Source organism: Chinchilla lanigera, unplaced genomic scaffold (genome assembly GCF_000276665.1).
Source record: "Chinchilla lanigera isolate Chin_1 unplaced genomic scaffold, ChiLan1.0 scaffold00005, whole genome shotgun sequence".
NCBI classification, from domain to species: Eukaryota; Metazoa; Chordata; class Mammalia; order Rodentia; family Chinchillidae; genus Chinchilla; species Chinchilla lanigera.
Window position 1 is genome coordinate 14,622,366 of NW_004955406.1, and position 19,004 is coordinate 14,641,369.

The 19,004-nt window shown below is 38.2% G+C and overlaps 1 protein-coding gene and 1 pseudogene across 3 annotated transcripts in view; both read left to right on the forward strand.

Annotated features, from left to right (window-relative positions):
• The window catches only part of Rabgap1l (RAB GTPase activating protein 1-like), a 598,504-nt gene that overhangs the window by 405,817 nt on the left and 173,683 nt on the right, over positions 1-19,004 (forward strand). For all 3 annotated transcript variants that reach the window (XM_005374884.2, XM_005374886.2, XM_005374887.2), the window contains one exon: positions 6,463-6,504. In XM_005374884.2, the coding sequence (XP_005374941.1) occupies positions 6,463-6,504 (42 nt within the window). The remainder of the gene's footprint in view (positions 1-6,462; positions 6,505-19,004) is intronic.
• Positions 15,503-16,505, forward strand: LOC102010227 (annotated as a pseudogene).

Below are 19,004 nucleotides of genomic sequence, written 5' to 3' on the forward strand. Positions count from 1 at the left end.
ACCTGAAAATTCCTAATGCTCTGTTCTCAGTCTGGTATGATAGCAACAGCCAGGGAGTTCTTAAAAATACAAGTGCTCCCACTCTAGCCCTGAGAAATTTTTCATTTGTTCTGAAGTGGAGTTCCTGTGGCCATGGGTTATAAAAGCTTCCAAGTGATTCTAATAAGTAGCCATGGTTGAGAAGCACTAGTTTAATGGAAAAAGAGTGCTAATTCTGGGAACTCGGGTAAATCACCTAGTGCACTTGAGTTTCCTTTGTAAAATGCTGGTATAAATAGTGGCTTCTATACCTGACAGATATTGTTACAGTTCAATGAAGCACTACTTGGAGGTTCTTTGGAATACTGTGCTGTATGGATTATAGCAACTGAGGCTCACATGTAATGGCTGCTGTGAAGTGGTTATGGCCCTGAGTCTTCCATTCTCGGCAGAAAGATGCTAGATCTCTGAGGCAGAAAAACAGCTTAGGCTCTTGGGCTGATCCCAAAGTATAACGTGATTCTTAAAGTTTGCATTTGCATTTTTATGTGAATCAGATGGCTAATGCCTTTGGGTGTCAGGGAATGGACAGAAGGTGGAAGAGAGGGTTGACCTGCTCCAAGCTGGTGTTTAAAAACAAAATTGTGAGTTCATGTAATTACTAACTTTTTCTTATACCTTCACAGGGACATGGTGGGCAGTGGTGGAACTGTTTATACGATTGGACTTGTCTCAGATAGTGTCTTCTGGTGTTTTTCTCTTATATCACTTCTATCTCTGCTGTCCCTGGTGTTGAAGATTCACTAACCCCAATAGACTGGATGAGGACAGAAGAGAGAGGGTCCCTAAAGATAAATGTACTCATTCCTGGCTCGTCAGCCTGACCTCGGCCTGGAGGAGTGAGACTTAGAATGCACAGCATCACCGGGGTGTCTGTGTCGGTACAGCCTTTGCTGCACTCCTTACCTGTTTCTAAACAAAATTATGTAACACTTCGAGGTTTGAAAGCCTCTAAACCATATATTTGACCACAAGTTCTTGAGCATTTTGTTTCGCCTGCTTCTGTATTGGAAGTGCTTAAAATAGACTGTGCTCGTCTCTGAAGACTGTGATTAATGTGTGATTGGCTTTGTTTTTCAGAGCAGATTAGCTTGGTGCAATATACCCTACTTTTCAGATTTGGAAAGGAGAAGTGAACCTTTCCCATCTAGGGCAGAAGAAGGTAAAAGATAATTTGTCTGAGTTTGAGTTTACTACTCACATAGAGGGAATTTGTTAATATGGTTATCAAATAACCTGAAAACCCAAAAGAAAGAAAAAGTATGTAGTTAGTATCAACAAACTGTAGAAAGAAATTACTTTGAACAGTACTGATTTTTAATTTTCATCAACGATGTGTTTCTTTGTTCTCGATGATTTCGTTCATTGAATAACGTCATTCAGCTAACACTGAGCAGCTAGCCTGACCCAGGCAGGTTCTGGCCTCATACACGGTGCCGGGAACTGGAGACTGGTAACAAGTAAGTGACACAACTGCAGCCTGGAATTTTACAGGCCACTACTAAGGAGTACTCACTCAGCAAGGGAAGGCCAAGAAAGGCTTCCCAGAGCCCTAAGCATCGAAGTGCAGACCCAGAGGAGGAGGGGAGTAGCTGGGTGAGAGGGAAGGATTTGCTAATAGAAGGAACATCAGCTAATGCACTCCACAGGTTCAGGTTAGTGTCAGAGGATTTCCTGAGAAGAACCCACCTTTCCCTTCTCCGCGAGCGGAGGTCGTGAAGAGAGGTGGGCTGGTGGGAGCAGGAACCCCTGCGGGAGAGGTGCTGACTGCCTGCTGATCACTCATCCTCTCTGTTCTGGAACTTGTCAATTCACTAATTATTCATGAAAACTGTTTAATAAAGAAACTAAAATAAAAATGAAAAATATATGATAAAATGGGGGAAAGAAAGGGTGGGATTTACCCAATTTTTATATATTTTATAAGACTAGTTTGTCATCTCCATGGCTATTTCTACTATTTTTTTTTTCAAGACAGGGTTTCACTGTGTATTTCAGGCTGACCTTGAACTCACTTTGCAGCCCATGCTGGCCTTGAACTTGCAGTGATCCTCCTACCGCAGCTTCCTCAGTGCTGGGATTGTAGGCGTGCACTGCCGTGCCGGGCTTCCAACTCTTAAATAGGGGAGGGAATATGCTCTTTCCCAGCCATAGCTGAAACGCTCTTGCTTGATTTTTCAGTGCTACAATGCTGCCTTCTAGTGGACATGGAGAAAAATGTCTAAAAACCCAAACATCCTTTTACATGTTATTCCACCAAATTCCACTATTTAGCCATCCTAAAAGATGGGTTTGGTTTTTGTTACTTGTGTATAGCAAAATACATCAAGATTGGCTTTAAAAACAGATTTTTAGGTGAGACATGTTGATGTTATGTAGCCTTCTGATGGTATATGCTGAGAAAAGCAGTGTTATTTCTTGATATTTGTGCCAAAATACATAATTCAAACAACTATAAGAAGATATCAGGCAGATCAAATTTAGGTACATCCTGCAGAGTAACGGCCAGCACTATTGAAAAGTGTCAAGGCCATTGAAAGAGAAAGGCTGAAAACTGTCTCAGATGAAGGGAGATGAGGAAGATATGACAACTAAATTCAAAGAATGATCCAGCTTCATCTTGGACCAGAAAAAAGACATTAGTGAAGTGTCTGACAAAAGTTTAATGCTGGTTTCTTAGTCGTGATCATTGTACTGTTATATATGATGTTGACTTGGTGAAAGTAGAAAGGCATGCAGCTATTCTAGAAATCTTTTTTTATTTTTCTAAATCTAAAATTATTTTCAAAATAAATTTTTGAAAATTAAAAATTTCCATGTGTTTTCTTCATGATCTGATGAGTTGGGTTATTTGGGGCAGGTTCTACTGTATGGGTCATTTTTGACCCACAAGGCATCAGCTAGCCCACCTGATTGGCTTCCAGGATGAGTCCACTCACATATCCAGCCCCTTTGCAGCCCTTGGGTCTCCCCTCTGCCCCAGTGACTCTTGCCTCTTGGCCCTTAGAGCATGAGGGTCTAAGTATTTCTTATATGGGAGCTATCTTTCAAGAGGGAGTGATCCACGCTATCGGCCGTTGAAGCTGTCAGCCCAGTCACTGGCATGGCATCCCTTTTGCCATCTTCTGTGAGTCAGAGTAGTAGAATAGGTGCCTAGATTCAGTAGATAGGACAGAAACCCTAACTCTCAGTGGGAGAATTATGAACATCTTTAAATTTATCACAGATATCTGACCGAAGTTTTCTTGGATAAACAATCGAGAAGAAATTAGTCTAAAGAGCAGGAATTTGTTTTGGTCTGACAAACCTAATCCTGACAAATTCTAATCCTGGCTTTATCATTTATTAACAGTGTGATATCTCTGAGCCCCAGTTTTCTCATCTCTAAAATGGTGACAATAACACGTATGCCATAGAGTTGTTCATGGGCTTGAGTGAAAAAAAATACTAGAGATAGTAGCCGATAAATACATGAACCTAATAGTAATTGCTAGCATTTGTTAAATATTTACCAAATGCACAGTTTCTTTGCTGTGTTTTCATATGCTGTCTCACTTAGTCATTACCACTTCCTAGGCTGGTATATCCTGTTTTGCGTGGGTCGGAAAGGGCAGCATACAGTTTCCTCTGGCTTTGTCTGTGAGCCAGCTCCAGTTGTCTTGGCCACTCTGGATTCGATCATTTCTTATTTCCTTGTTGCCAGGATTTCCATTTCCACATACTATTTTTTCCATTTTATTTTAATCCCCAAGGTCGCAGGTGCTGATGTATGTTTGGCACTTTTTGGTACTACCTTTCAGCATTTGTTCTCAGGGCTGTCAGCAGTTTTTTGACAGCTTGTTCCCTCTGAACCCACGATTGCCTGCTCATCAAAGCCAAAATGTTCAGCGTCTTTGTTTCAGAGAGTGCTCTACTGTCAGCCTTCATTTTATGCAGGATTGTGGGTGCTCAGGAGTTGGCCTACTCAGGAACACCTCGATCTGCACTTCGGAGCAATTACTTAATTTGGGGCAATTACTTAGAAATGTTCCTTAAGGCAAAGCTATTGCTAGACTGTGACTGAACTTTGAAACAGCAGTATCCAAATCGGTCAAGGAACTACTTCTTCGTGCACACAAGGCTGATCTCAGTCTGTTGTTTTTGGAGGAAGGTGGAAGGTGGCGACCCTTTCTTTCTACAGAAAACTAGGTTTTTATTGCCTCATATCCTACTTTTTGTTTTCTCAATCTGGAGACAATAAAATCAAGTTTGGTTAAAGCCATCTATTTGCTATCTTTCTACTCTGCTCTGAAAATTTGTTCTTATTTAAATGGAGGGAATCACTTTAACCCTCTAGGAACTAGAGAACACATTAAATAGTACTCAAAAAAGGGAATTACTCATGTATTCATTGTGTTAGCATTCTGTTACTTTAACAAATACCTGAGATAATCAACTTACAAAGAGAAAAGGTTTGCTGTGGCTCACAGTTTTAGAGGTTGCACCCAGCAATGGGCCCTGTTGCTTTGGGAGAGGCAGCACGTCATGAGAGGGGTGTGTGGTAGAATGAAACCACTCACCTCATGGCTAGGAAGTGAAAGCTAGAAAGGGAACGAGATCAGGGTGCCACCGTCACCTTCAGTTCACTTTCCGAGTTCTCTAAAGACCTCCACTAGGCCCCATCTTCTCCTGAAGGCTCTACTAGCTCCCAGTGGTGCCTCCTTAGGGAGCAAGCTTCTCTCACATGGCCCTTTGGGACCTGTACACTCCAAACTACAGCATTTACTTAAGCACTAGGCCCTCTTTAATTTAGGTTCAATGGTGACTTTTAGAGTTAGGTTGTTGAGGTTAAACTCCTGGGTCTATACTTGCTAGCTTTGTGACCTTAGAAGATCTATTTAGATTTCTATAAATCTGAATTTCTTTGTGTATAAAGTGGAGTTTATGGTTGTTGTGCAATGAAGTAAGGATTATTTAATGCAGTTAACTCAGATCTGGCATATACAGAGTACTCCATGAATGTTTGTTCTTGTTTATTATTTTGTACTTGTATTACAAATGCATAGAATTTAGACTTTATTCTATAAATAAATGGCCATAACAAAATACTGAGTTATTTTTCACTCAATATTTTTTTTAACCTTTTTAGACCTTTGAGTCCTACCAAGTACACTTGTTTACCCATCAATAATAACTTGCTAGAGATTACATGTTCCTGAAAAGAGGAAGCATCTGGGACACATCTGACATTTTTTCTTTTAAAAGTACTTTTCAAACCATGGGTGATAACACATGCCTGTAATCTCAATACTCTGAGAGGCTGAGGCAGGAGGATTGCAAGTTCAAGCCCAGCCTGGGTAACATAATGAGTGACATAGAGTGAGCCTGTCTCAAAATTTTAAAAAAATTTTTTTTTACATCTCCAGTACTGAAAAAAACTTAAAAATAAAATTAGAGACATTTTAGATCAACTAGGCAGAGGTTAGATCATGGAAGTATCTACAGAAAATAAAGTTAACAATGGAAGATTAAGTAAATGGTGGCTTAGGAAAATTTTAAGATCGCTACTGCAGCTCATCAAATAATTACCCTCTATACACATTGCACCAGACTGTTTGGTGTAAATGTCACCAGACATTTCTTCTCATGTATGATGACTTTCATGGTAGGGAAACAGTGCATTCCATAGCAGCCTTGTTTCTGATTCTTTTGTCTTAAACACATAAGATTTCCTATCTCTTGAATTTAATAGCTCAACATCTCTTCAGAGTCATGGGCAGAACCCAGAGTTCACATCTCGGCTCCAATATGGCTTCTCCATAAGCTGTTTACTCTTTTTATTGCTAATGATGCAATGTTCTGGTTTTCAGGAAAGAAAAGGAAAAACAAGTCTGGCAGATAGTCCCTAATTACCACTTGTGGTTGAAAAAATAATACTTGAAAGCCAGCATGAAAGCAACAAAACACTAAGAACAATATTGGAATTCCCATGTGATACTTACAGCTCCTCCTGTGCAATTAATCAGCTCATTAGGAACATAATCTTATTTCATTTCATTTGCTCCTGATAGTTTAACTGCGACACCTGAATGTCCAAGCAGGCTCAGGAATTTCAGTTAATAATTTTAGACCTCACTGTCATTTTACTATCTTGAGCAAGAAATGACCTTCACAATCTTTGGACACAGGAAAATAACGCAGAAATGTATAGAAGAAAAATAATTCATTGTAAAAAAAATACCTTTATATGAATATTAACAAGATACACATAAAACTTTAATAAGCATCCTAAAATACCTTTTAAAAAAAGTCTCATTTAATTAGTATTGTATATGAAGATGAAAGCAATTAGGAATTTTGTTAAAGATTTATGAAAGTCTTGGGAAAACAATAAAATGATAGATGTGAAGGTATTGATTTTTACTCTCTTTTTTTCTGTTTCAGGGATTGAACATAATCTTTCATGTAGCTTTGGCTCTCCTAAAGGTAAGTCTGGTTTTATTTAAAGTTGTTAAACTATGTCACCTGTTTGCCTTCAAAATTAAAATAATCCAATTTACAGCCTTTGTCTCATTTCTGAGAAACTCTGGTCTTTTCTCTCCTTCCCATCCTTTCTTACTGTGCTTATTTGGAGTTTATTTTTCTTATAATCCATTTAATCTTGCTACTACAGCATTTCTGTAAGTAACATAGCTTTCATTCATATGGGTTGAATAAGAGAAAAAGTTAAAACCTATTTTCTGTCAAAATGAAGCCAAGTTTTTTTTTCTTAAAATACTACTTACCAGAATAACATTCCTGGAGGCACCTAAACATATAATTAAATTATTTAAAAGGTTCTGTAATACACTGACTAAAAAAGAAACTGGTACATTTCAATTTGCAGTTCTTTTTCTGATAGCTGGAAATTTATAAGACACTTTAGAATTTAATTATAATTACCTTGCGAGATTTTATATAAACATATCACTATAGTTTTAACAGCATGGTAACAGCAAGGCATTTGCTATAGAGTTGGTGAAAATAACCCAGTCAAAGAAGACATTCTGTTACTCAAGGTGATAATTGCCTGGTTTATAAAAAGGCACAGGCCTACCCTTCCTGGTATAATATAATGATTAAAATATCGGACCCTGGGCTCAGACAGATTTGGTTTTAATCTTTATTATGATATTAGTGATGAATATTAATTGTACAAAGTAATGGTTCTCCCTGGGATGCTTCTATCCATGCCTGTATCATGCTTCATTCGTGTCCATCTTCCCTTCTCCCTCTTTTGCCCTCCTTTTTCTTCCCCTACTCCTGGATCATCATCTTCCCTAGTTGTTCCTCTTCTCCTTTCAAGTCTTTGTATGTGTGTGTGTTTCAGTTTCCACACACAAGAGACAATATGTGGTACTTACACAGTATTTCTGTGTCTAGCTTACTTATCTTAACATGATGATCTCTAGTTTCATCAATTTTTCTGCAAATGATACAATTTTAATTTTCTTTATAACAGTAATACTCCATGTATTTTTGTGATGAATATATATTCCTTACCCATTCATCTACTGATGGGGACATGGGCTGATTCTGAATGTTGGCTATTGTGAATTGTGCTACAGTAAATATGGACATACAGTAAATATGGACATACCTTTTCTGTATGCTTATTTCATTTCCTTTGGTTAAATACCCAGGAACAGTGTAATTGGATCATGTGGTAGTTCTATTTTTAGTTTTTCTAGGAACCTCCATACTGTTTTCCGTAATGGCTATACTGATTTATTTCCCTGCCAACAGTCTGGAAGGATTCTTTTTTCACCACATCATCACCAGCACTTTTTTTTCCCGCAAATAATAACCATTCTGATGGGGGTGAGATGGAATCTTAATGTCATTTTTATTTTATTTGCCTGATAGCTAACGATACTGAACATTTTTTTCATTTACTTATTGGCCGTTTATACTTGTTTGGAGAAGTATCTGTTTAGATCATTTGCCCATTGTTTATGAAATTATTTGATCTTTTGATATTAAGTTTTTAAAGTTCTTTACATAATCTAGATATTAATCTTCTGTCAGATGAATAGTTGGCAAGATTTTTCTCCTACCCTGTAGGCTGTTTCTTCATTTTGTTGATTGTTTCCTTTGCCGGGCAGAAGGTTTTTAATTTGATATAATTCTTTTTCTTGATTCTTGCTTTTGTTTCCTGGGGTATTGGAATCCTACTCAGGAAATTGTTACCTGTACCAGTATCTTGAAGAATTTCCCCTATGTTTTCTTCTAATAATTTCAAAGTTTTATGTCTTAATTTTTAAGTTGGTTTATGTACAAGGAAGAGATTTGTTTCTAATTTAAGTTCTACTATGTGACCTTGGACAAATTACCATAAGTACTCGGAGCTGTAGTTTTGAAAGAATAATAAAAAATAAACGTATGGCATTGTTATAATTAAGGTTATACATAAAATTTCCTCATATGGCATTTAGAGCATTTTATTGCCCCTTAAATGTTGGCTGTCATTATTGTGATGACTGATGTCTTTCAGAAGTGTCTCAGAATGTGTTTTCAGGTTCCCCTTCATTCTGCCCAGTGCCTCAGTTGTCTGGAAGGGCCTCTTGGTATCTTCAGAGAGCCTTGATATTTAACACACCTGACCCTCACCAAAAGCATGAAATAGTCTAGGTCCTCTGATACTTAAGACGTGGATAACAACCACTCATCACTGTTCAACTTTTGCTTTCTGTGAAGTTAATAAAATGCGCTTTATTTAGTAAATCACTTTGTAATTAAATATGAATAATCCCTATGCCACAGTTATTATAAGTTTATAATATTATAAATATTTAAGATGTTTTAACAAAATATATCTTTTAATGAAATCATGAATCTTGACCTTAACTTTCTTCTTATCGTTAAAACTAACCAAAACCAAAAAATAGCCAGGCACAGTGCCACATGCCTATAATCTGAGCTATCTCTGGAGGGTGAGGCTGGATGAAGTTTAAAGGCAGCCTCAAACAGCTGAGACCCTGTCTAAAGAAAAACTAATAGGCTGGGATGTAGCTGAGGGATAGAGTGCTTCGGGATTTAATCTCCAGTACTGCAAAAAATAACAAAACCAAAAAAAAAAAAAAGAAAAAAATTTTTGACCATGCCTTTTTAATAGGGCTGAGATAAGATTTTTAGACTGTCTAAGCAGTGACCATATTATGTAATTCAGATTATAAAGATACTGAGTTATAAAGAAGTATAAGGAAATCTAAAAACTTCTGAATTTTCTTATCACTTCTGATTTCCTTTTTAACTCTCACATATTGCCTCTGTCCCAGTAAGCCTTTCCTCACATTTTGGGTAATCGCTATACTGGTAGATGTTAGTTAATGGCCTTCTTGACTGACATGTTGATTTGTTTGTATTATTTTCATTTGTTTTGGGCCATGTTAAGCCACAAATGGCCTGGGCAGAGGATATTCTTTGGCCACTGGGCAGAAAGGCTATTTATGTCTTCTTTAACAATATATCCACAGTCTTCAAACATTACTTTGGAGACTTGGGCTGGTTAGAGAAGCTAAAAGTAGAACTTATCACTAGTGGCCTATATTTGTATACTTACCTTGTGTGAATCTGAAACTCCATGCACAGATAATATAGAAAGAGCTCAATTGAAGGTTTTATTCACTCAACTGATTGGTCCACTTGGCAAAGAGAATACCTAATCATAAATGACTGTGATGAGCTTCCCATTTCTAATCTAAAACAATGCATATGCAATAAAAAAAAAAACGCCTTGGGCAGCTTAAAGTTCTTCTGAACTTAACCTTAATAATTTTCCATAGAATCGAAGTTTTTAGATTTCTCTAACTTCGAAGTATTTCTTGTGATGAGGGTGCTCGGAGAACTGTGAGCATTTACTCTGCTAATTGCTAGCATGGGCTCCTACCCTCTTGATACTGAGGAGATGAAGGCCCAAGATTGCCTAAAGTCTTTTGTCTGGATTTGTTTTTCAAAATAGCACTGGTAAACTGTTGCTCAGTTTAGTTTAATGATACCTGTTTAAATGAGACCTATTTCTGTGGTGAAATAGCTTATAAGATAGCTAGAGTGCTTTTAAGCTAAAATAATGATTCACTGTAACTGTAGTAGGTAGCATCATCAAGTTATTTAATATCCAGCATGTATGCTATGTGTATCCTCCCCAAATCTAATCCATTCATTACACCAAGCATTCAGGAGTCATGACACAGTACATTCAGTAGATTAAAAATGATCCGTCAAAACTGATCTTAACCATTTCATGTTGGGCAGAGAAATTTTTCTATGTTCTTTGCTTTCTTACTGTGGTTAAAAGCAAATAACAGAATGTTTTCTTCCTCCTTCCCTAAGTATTATATGCTTATTTTGTCTTAGGTATGTATGAAAACACTACAGAGATTAAGAAAGCCCACTGATAATCTCACCACCAAAGATAACCATAATAAAAATTTGGCATAGAAACTTCCTGTAAAGCTGGTTGCAGTGGTGCATACCTGTAATCCCAGGTACTGTGGAGGCTGAGATGAGAGAGTCAGAAGCGTGAGGCCTGCCTGGGCAGCTTACGAAGAGTCTGTCTCAAAACAAAAATTAAAATGGGATGGTGGTGTAGCTCAGTGTCATGAGAAGTGCCTAACATATGTGAGGCCCTGGGTTCTATTCTAAGTACTGTGAAAAACAACAACAAAAAGTTTCCCCATGCTTTAGTCTATGAACATGTAAGCAGGCATTATATACCTGTGTACAAGTATGTGTATATTTTTAAATGTGATTTGAGAGTTGTAGAGAAGAAAATAAAGAGATAGATGTGAAATCCAGAATACTGCAAAAGGATGGACATGTGTTTATTTTTTCTTTCCAGAAATGTTGTAGAACAGTACTATTTTCCATTTAGTACTGTATCATGAATATCTTCCCATGCTAGCATGCACATACAGCAATTAAAAGCGTGTGAACACTGGAACTAGTTTATGTAACTTCAGATGCCATCTCCAGTAATTTGTGTAGTGGTTGTAGATAAAAATTAGTTTCTCCATTTTTGAAAAGAGGATATTGGTAGTACCCACCTCATAGGATTATTAGGATTTAATAAGTTAATATAATTGGTACCTAGAACTCAGTAAGTACCACCATGTACCTAGGTGCTATTACATAAACACAAAATCTCCTCATCCTTTTTAATTGCTGTTTTTATCCTACTGTATGTACTGTAATTTAACATACTTTCATTTAATTTCCATGATCATTTGTGTCTAGACTTTCCTGTTATGTGAAGTTGTAATAAATATTCTTAAACTCACATTTGTGTTATCTAATGATATGTCTTGGGTAAATTTCTAGTGTGGAATTGCTAGATCAGACTGCAATCACATTTTAATTTCTGTTGCATATTACAGAATGCTCTCTTCCAGCAATATGAAAGTGTGTTTTTCCCGTACTCTTTTAAAGAATTTCTAAACACACATTTTTGTTTTATGTGGACATGGAAATCACATTGTAAGGATGTGAAAGGAGCTGAAAAAGTAATTATGGTAGTAATTTGTTTCATTGTAAGTAAACAAAACTGTTTTGAAGAATTTGTTAGTTCCTTTGTTTAGGAATGTTTACTTTTGTTAGGAATGCCAGTTGATCCTGGATAAATTTTTTTGAAAATGGGCCTCTTGTTAGTTTGAAAGCACTTAGTATTTATGCAAAAGTGTTGAAGTATATCTTTGATGGTTTTTGGTTTTTCAGCCCTCTATATATTCCTTATCATTTCATGAAAGCTTTTTTGATGGAGTCACTAGTAAAGTCTAATGGGCATCTATTTTTATCTTACTTGATCCCTGAACAGTTGACAAATGGTAAAATGACAACACATTTTTTTTTTCATTTTTTGAAAACATCGGGGCTGGGGATTTAGCTCAGTGGCAAAAGCGCTTGCCTGGCGTGCGCAAGGTCGTGAGTTCGGTTCCCGGTACCGGAGAAAAACCAAAAAAAAAAAAAAAAAAGAAAACATCTTCCCTTGGTTATTCTTTTGTCTTACCTTTGATCTCCCTCTATTTTGCTTCTCATTTTTCTTTGCTCACTCCTGTTTTTCTCTTAGCCATTAATTTGGAGTTCCACGAAAGTCCAGCCCCTAGGAATTTGCTTAATGTATCTTTCTTGCTAATCCTATTCATTCCCCTGATTTTGTCTGTAAATGTTTACTCTTGTACTTAATCCAAACCCAAATGTTTGGCTGTAGTTTTACAGGTACATCAAATCCCAGTCAAAACTGAGCTGAGATGCCCCCCAAAATGTACTTCTCCTGCAGTAACTTCCATTTCAGTAAAGGCACTACCCGGCTGCTCCACTAGAAACCTAGAAGTTATCTTTTATTCTCTTACTGCCTCACATTTCCTACAAGTGCCGTGGATTCTACTTCTGGAGAACGTTTAGAACTTGTGACTTTTCTCCTGCTCCTATCTCGATAGTTTAGACTATGAAACTGTCTAACCTAGACTATCGCAGTGGCCTCCTTCATTAACAAATATTGAGCATATGTAGTGTCAAGTACCGTTCTAGGCATTGTAGATAAAGTAGTGACCAGGAGAGACTCTGCTTTCATGGAGACTGCATTTCTAAATAAAAAAGGTAGTAATTAAACACACAAGAATATGATTATTTTAGAATCTTGCTGAGACTTGATGAAGGCGAATGATTGGGTGCAGAATGGACAAGGGACATTGCTCCTTTAGACTGGGTCTTCAGTAAAAGGGCTCTGAGAGTTGATAGTTCAGCACATAGAAGGCACTTAATGCTTATGTCCTAATAGGCTGGGTATGGTGGCACCTATAATCCTAGCATTTGAGAGGCAGAGGCAGGAGGATTGTTGTGAGTTGGAGGCCAGTTTGCGCTATGTAATAAGTTCAAGGCCAGCCTGAACTACATAGTAAAACTCTGCCTCAAAAAACAAATGAAAAAAAATTATGACCTAACTGACTTTGTCACTCATATTGGGAAAGAATTGGCTTCTTGTACTTCCTAATATGTGCATCTGAATAAAAATTCTGCTAGGGTAATGGCTTATTTTCATCTTTAATTGCCTTTATTTTTAAGAAGTCTTTGCAATTAATTGCTCTAGTTCCCAGTATTTATTTTATTTTATTTTCATTGGGTATAACTTACATACCATAAAAATTAGCCTTTAAAAGTGTACAATTCAGTGGTCTTTTCATATGTACAAAAACTTTAAAACTGCCTCCAGCATCTAATCCTAGAACATTTGCATCACCCCAAAAAGAAGCTCCCATCACCATAAAGTCACTTCCCATCTCCTCCTCTCATCAGTCCCTGACAGCTACTAATCTGTCTTTTGTCTGGGTGAATTTACCAGCTCTGAACATTATCATAAATGGGATCACATATGATAAATAGCCTTCTGTGACTGGTTTCTTTCACTTAGCATAATGTTTTCAAGGCTTTTCCATGTTACAGCATATATCAGTTCTTCATTTCTTCCTATTGCTAGGTAATACTTGAGAGCTGTATCACATTTTATTTCTCCATCATTTGTTGAAACTTGGCATTGTTTCCATTTTTTGACTCCTGAATAATGCTGCTGTGGAAATTTTGTGAGCAGGTTATGTGTGTGTGGGTCTCTGCATGTGTTTATATGTTTTCAGTTCTCTTAGGTACATGCCTAGGAACAGAATTAATGGGTTGTTTTGTCTTGTGTCTGAATGTCCCTCCCAAAGCTTCATTCAGTCATAGGCGGGGCTTTTCAGAGGTAGTTGGATCTAAATTAAGTGTGTGGTGCTGGGATTAAGGGTGTGTGATTACTAAAGTAGTCTACTGATTGTTTTGGTATAGTTCTGTTCTGGATAATGGGAAGACCCACACTGTGCATGAGTGCTACCTACCCCAAGGGCATGTAGCCTGGATAGAATATAAGGGACAGAAAGAGGGCTGCATTGCTGCTTTGCTGCCTTCTGCCCACCATGAATTGTTTCTCCTCTGTGATGTCCATCCTGCCTTGGAGCGAGCCAACTATGACCTGAAAATTCTAAACTGTGAGCTACAATACATCTTTCTTCTATTAATGTTGGGTGTCATGTAATTTGTCTCCACAATAAGAAAAGTAGCTAAGACATGGGTCATCTGGCAAATCTGTGTTTAACTTTCTGAAGAACTTCCAAACAGTTTTCCAAAGGAGCTGCACTATTACATTCCCACTAGCAGTGCATGAGTATGGTCCAAAGTCTAAAATTAAAGCTCAATACTAAGTGTTCTCTTGACATCTTGGACAAAGTAGGAGGGCCTTTAGAGGTCTAACAGCAAGATGTCCTCCTTTGCTTCCATTGATAAGGTTCCCTAGAAAACAAAAAAACCCAAAAACTTCTTAACAAAAGGAAGAGGCACTCTTCTTATTCCTGAGTTCTTTGCAAGCCTGCATCATTATTCAAACAAGCCAGTCATATTCTCTGTGGAAGCCAACGGGGCACCCCAGTTTCTTGGTATCACTGAATCTACTCCCATTATTTCTGATTGTCCACTCTGTTCTTCAGAATGACATCCTTTTATTGGGGGGAGGGTACCAGGAATCAAACTCAGGACCTTGCACATGCCAGGAAGGCACTGTACCACTGAGCTACATCCCCAGCCCCATGTTCACTTGGTTCTTACATGCAACATTTGCATGATATTCAGTGCCATCTTCCCCTGGGGTTGTGAGTATGTGTGACTAATAAACTGCTGTCACTCTCATTTATCCATTATCCAGTGTGTTTTACTGTCCCCTTAACCCTAGAGCAGGATTCTTCCCACATCAATAATGTAAATAAGAGGCTTTTAAAACAATGAGGAATGTCATTCTGCCACATGCTTGGCAACACTTGTTATTGTCTACTTTTTGAGTTTTAGCTACACTAGTGTGTGTAAAGTCCTGTGGTACAATTTTCCAACTTTGTGATTTAACATGTGGTTATTTAATTCTCCCTACACCATTTGTTGAAAAATCTATTTTTTCTCCCTTGAATGTCCATAGCATTCTTGTCAACAGTCACTTGATCATAGGCACATGATTTAATTTCTGGACTTTGTATTCCATTTATCTAAGTGTCCTTGTGCCAGTACCAGACTGTTTTAATTACAGTAGCGTTGTAGTAACTTTTGAGATCAGGAAATGTTATGGTTTGTATCTGGATGTCCCCCTAAAGCTTCTTGTGGTCATGGGGGGTGGGTTTTTCGGGGGCAATTGAATCTGGAGATTGTGAATGATTCATGGTGTAATGCTGGGATTAAAAGTGTGAGTGCTATACCTGCCCTAGGGCTGATAGCCTGCATACAATATAAGAGAAGGAAAGAGAATTGCTTGCTCCTCCTTTCTTGTCCTCTGCCATGCCACCCTGCCTTAGAACCAGCCTGTTATGGACTGAAACCTCTACAGACTGCTAAGTAAACCTTGTCTTCTTTAACGTTGGGTGTTGGGTATTTTGTCTCAGCAATGACAGGAAAGTAACGAAGGTGGGACATGAGTCTTCCAATCTTATTTTTTTAAAGGCCATTTTGGTAATTCTGAGTCCCTTGCATTTCCATATGAATTTTAAGGTCATGTTGTCAATTTCTACAAGAGGGCAAGGGGGAGGGGGAGGGAGAAAGAAAGGAAGAGGGAGGGAACCAGAGTCCCACAACTCCTTCAATGGCATGCCCACAATGATCTACAGACCTCCTACTCGGCCCCACTTCTTAAAAGTATTACAGACTCTCAACAGTGCCTCTCTGGGAAGGAAGCTTTAACATGTGGCCTTCAGGGTATATGCAAGATCCAGACTATAGTAATAAAATGCAATTCAAGCTGATCATGGCAGAAGGTGGCCTTGGAACGCTGCCCGAGGCTGGCACAAGGGCTGCACAGAACCCACATTAAACGTCAGATGTTAGGCTTCCTGTGGTATACTGATGAGTAGAATGTTTCCATTGTATGCCTTAATTTTGCCCAAAGAGATACATGTAAGAACTCTTCTCAAAATCACTGCACCATTAATAAGCAAAAGAAAAGAATATTCAGGGAGAAGAATTACAGGATATTCAATGCAGAAAATGTAGGATATGGTGTCAGGAGTGGAGGATTATGATTTTTTTTATTCCGTGGTGCAAAGAAGTCAGATATAATATTAAGGAAATTGGGATATTGTAAAACCCAGTTCAAAATCAGATTTCCACCTGTGTTGCTGCGATACATATCAGCAGTAACCTTAGTGAAACTGCATTAGGTAAAGGCATCGTGCATGGATGGGAGACTTCAGTGCAGATGGGTTGGAATTTCCGTGTAGGTCTTCCTGGCCACCCAAGAAATTGCACCTTGCATTTTTCCATTTCGTTTGAGTTCCAGTCACTTCTGCACTCTCAGCTTGCTTTTTGATGAAGCTGTAAATCCAATGGTTGCTGCCTTTGAAAGAAGAGTGTGCAAGCAAGACAAGCCCACTCCAGGGGTAACCGCGGCATGAAGTACAGCACATGCGAAGGGGGAGGGCCAGGTCATCTGCTGTTAACTTCGTTTCAAAGTTAGCAAGTGCTTTCAGGATTTGTTTTTTAAGAGTCACAAAGCATTTGTTAAACCCAGCTTTGAAAGTAAACCTGCTCGGTTGAAAATTTGCACATAGAATATGGACCCACATGTACTTAAGAATTATTTCTTCAGTCAAGTATAATTCCAAGATGCATACATTAACAGGTTCTGTACTTACAATAAGGGGATGTCACCACTGTCACTGGGATACTAGCATCATTCCTCTGAGCAGGAATTAACACTGTAATTTAAAATACCATTTAATTACCACCTTACCTGTTAGAAGTTTGTTTTGTCATATTTAAGTTTTTAAATTCAGAGTATGTGTAACTTTTACTGTAGGGCTTGCCATATGACTTTGGATAGTTGAGTAATCATCATATATTTAAAGCAGAAAACTTTGATTTAGCCAGGTGTGATGGCACATGCGTATAACCCCAGCTACTTGGGAAACTGAGGCAGGAGAATTGCAAGTTCAAGTCCAGCGTCTCAGCGTCCAGCGTCTCTTCTGAGACTTCTTGTGTGTACTCATTTTCAATTGCTGAGACCCTGCCTCAGAATAAATTTGAAAAAAAGGGCAGAGGATATAGCTCAGTGCTAGAGCACTTGCCCAGCATCCTTGAGGTGCTGGGTTCAATCTCCAGCACCGCAAAAGAGAAAAAGAAAAACTGTTAATGAAGGTTTCCTGGCACTGTTGGTACTTTTAAATTGTTGTAAGTGTGTGTGTGTGTGTGTGTGTTTTGCTGTCCTTATTCTATTTGTGAGTGGTCTGGAGCATGAAGCTCTCTTTCTAGTAGCTATCAGCCTCCTCCCCGGTGCTCCAGCTGCCCCTTTGGTGATACTCACCACCTGTGACATTTCCTTCACCCGGGAGCCTCATAGGAAGATGTGTTGGTTGATTGTCTCCCAGCCCTATGTAGCCCCATTCCTACTTCTTGTGTGTACTCATTTTCAATAACGTTACAAACTGGTATGTTTAAATCAGTGTAAGGACTGAGATAGTAACTTACTAAAGTTATTTTTTTTTTATTTTTTGGTACAAAAAAAGGACACAGTTCATCCACTGATACTATTTTTGGATGGCAGAAGAGAATAATAGGCTTAACAGAGAACCAAAAAATTCCAGAATTAGGACCTGTTTTTTGGTGTTTTGCTTTATTTTGTTTTGTTTTTGAGACAGTCTCTCCTTATATAGTTCAGACTGGCCTTGAACTTGCTATGCAGCCCAGAATGGCCTAGAACTCACAATAATCCTCCTGCCTCAGCCTTCTGAGTGCTAGGATTACAGGCGTGTGCTGCCACGCCTGGCAGGACCTGTTTATTTGAAAGAATTGCACCAAGCTCATTAGTTAAGCATTCCTATGATTTTCCAAGAGGCAATCCTCCCTTCTGTTTGTAGCCCTTGAAAAGAAAGACTTACTCATGCTCCAGAAGCTCTACCTGCCACTCCTTGTAGGACCTTGTTTGAATATACAGAGGGGTTAAAGGAGAGGAAGGAGAGACATTACAACTGGAAACTGGAAAGTGGACTTCAGTTCTCTTGGTGTTAGGTACACCAAAGATCTCGTTTCTGTGCTTGAAGATGGTGATGCATGGAAGACTGAAATTATGAGTGTGATTCCTGCAGTTCACATTCAGGTTAGAAATCTAAAGACCTGAGAAAAATGAAAACTCAGAGCGTTCTTTTGAAACGCAGTGGGTTTTATACTGTTTTGTACTTGAAGTAATCTCTGTTGTCCTGCTGGTGGCAGTAAAGCACCACTTCTTGACCTGGAAACAGTGACTGTTAGTATTTCTTTAATTTCGTTTTCTCTTCCTTTAATTTGGTTTTGTTTGGTTTTAAACCTGCTCTGGGGTATCTTTAGTGGGATGCTAGGTTAGTGTTAAGATACTGTCTAGCAAATGCTAACATAAACGGACAATACAGGGCTTCTAACTACTGTAGGATACTCAAGAAATTTTTAAATTTTAAATTTTCAGAAATTATGTGTTTCTTGAATTAGAGATCTATATCAGAAAAAAGTCCATCGTCACAGCACCATGCATATATTAAATAACAGTTTAAATGTCTTGAAGCAATTTCTCATTATTTATTTTCCATAACAAAGTTCAAAATACCAGACAGACAAAATATTTAGAAAAACACACCATGTTCTAAGTAGTCAGTAATTTGAACATAATATACCCTGAGAAATATGAGGTCATTTGACAGAGACAAGAACAATAAAATCCAATGTCCTCCTTGCCCTATTTTTGTGAGCAGAATACATACTCAGCCTAAACTCATTCAAGATTTTATCCCCTTTACTTTAAAAATCTGTCTCCATCTTCATCCTCCCTTGCTTTGTACCTGCATTTAATAAAAGTATGTTCTGTATTCATTCCAAGGCTAATACCTGCCCCTCCATGTCTGAGATCCCACCTTTCCTGCCTCCCT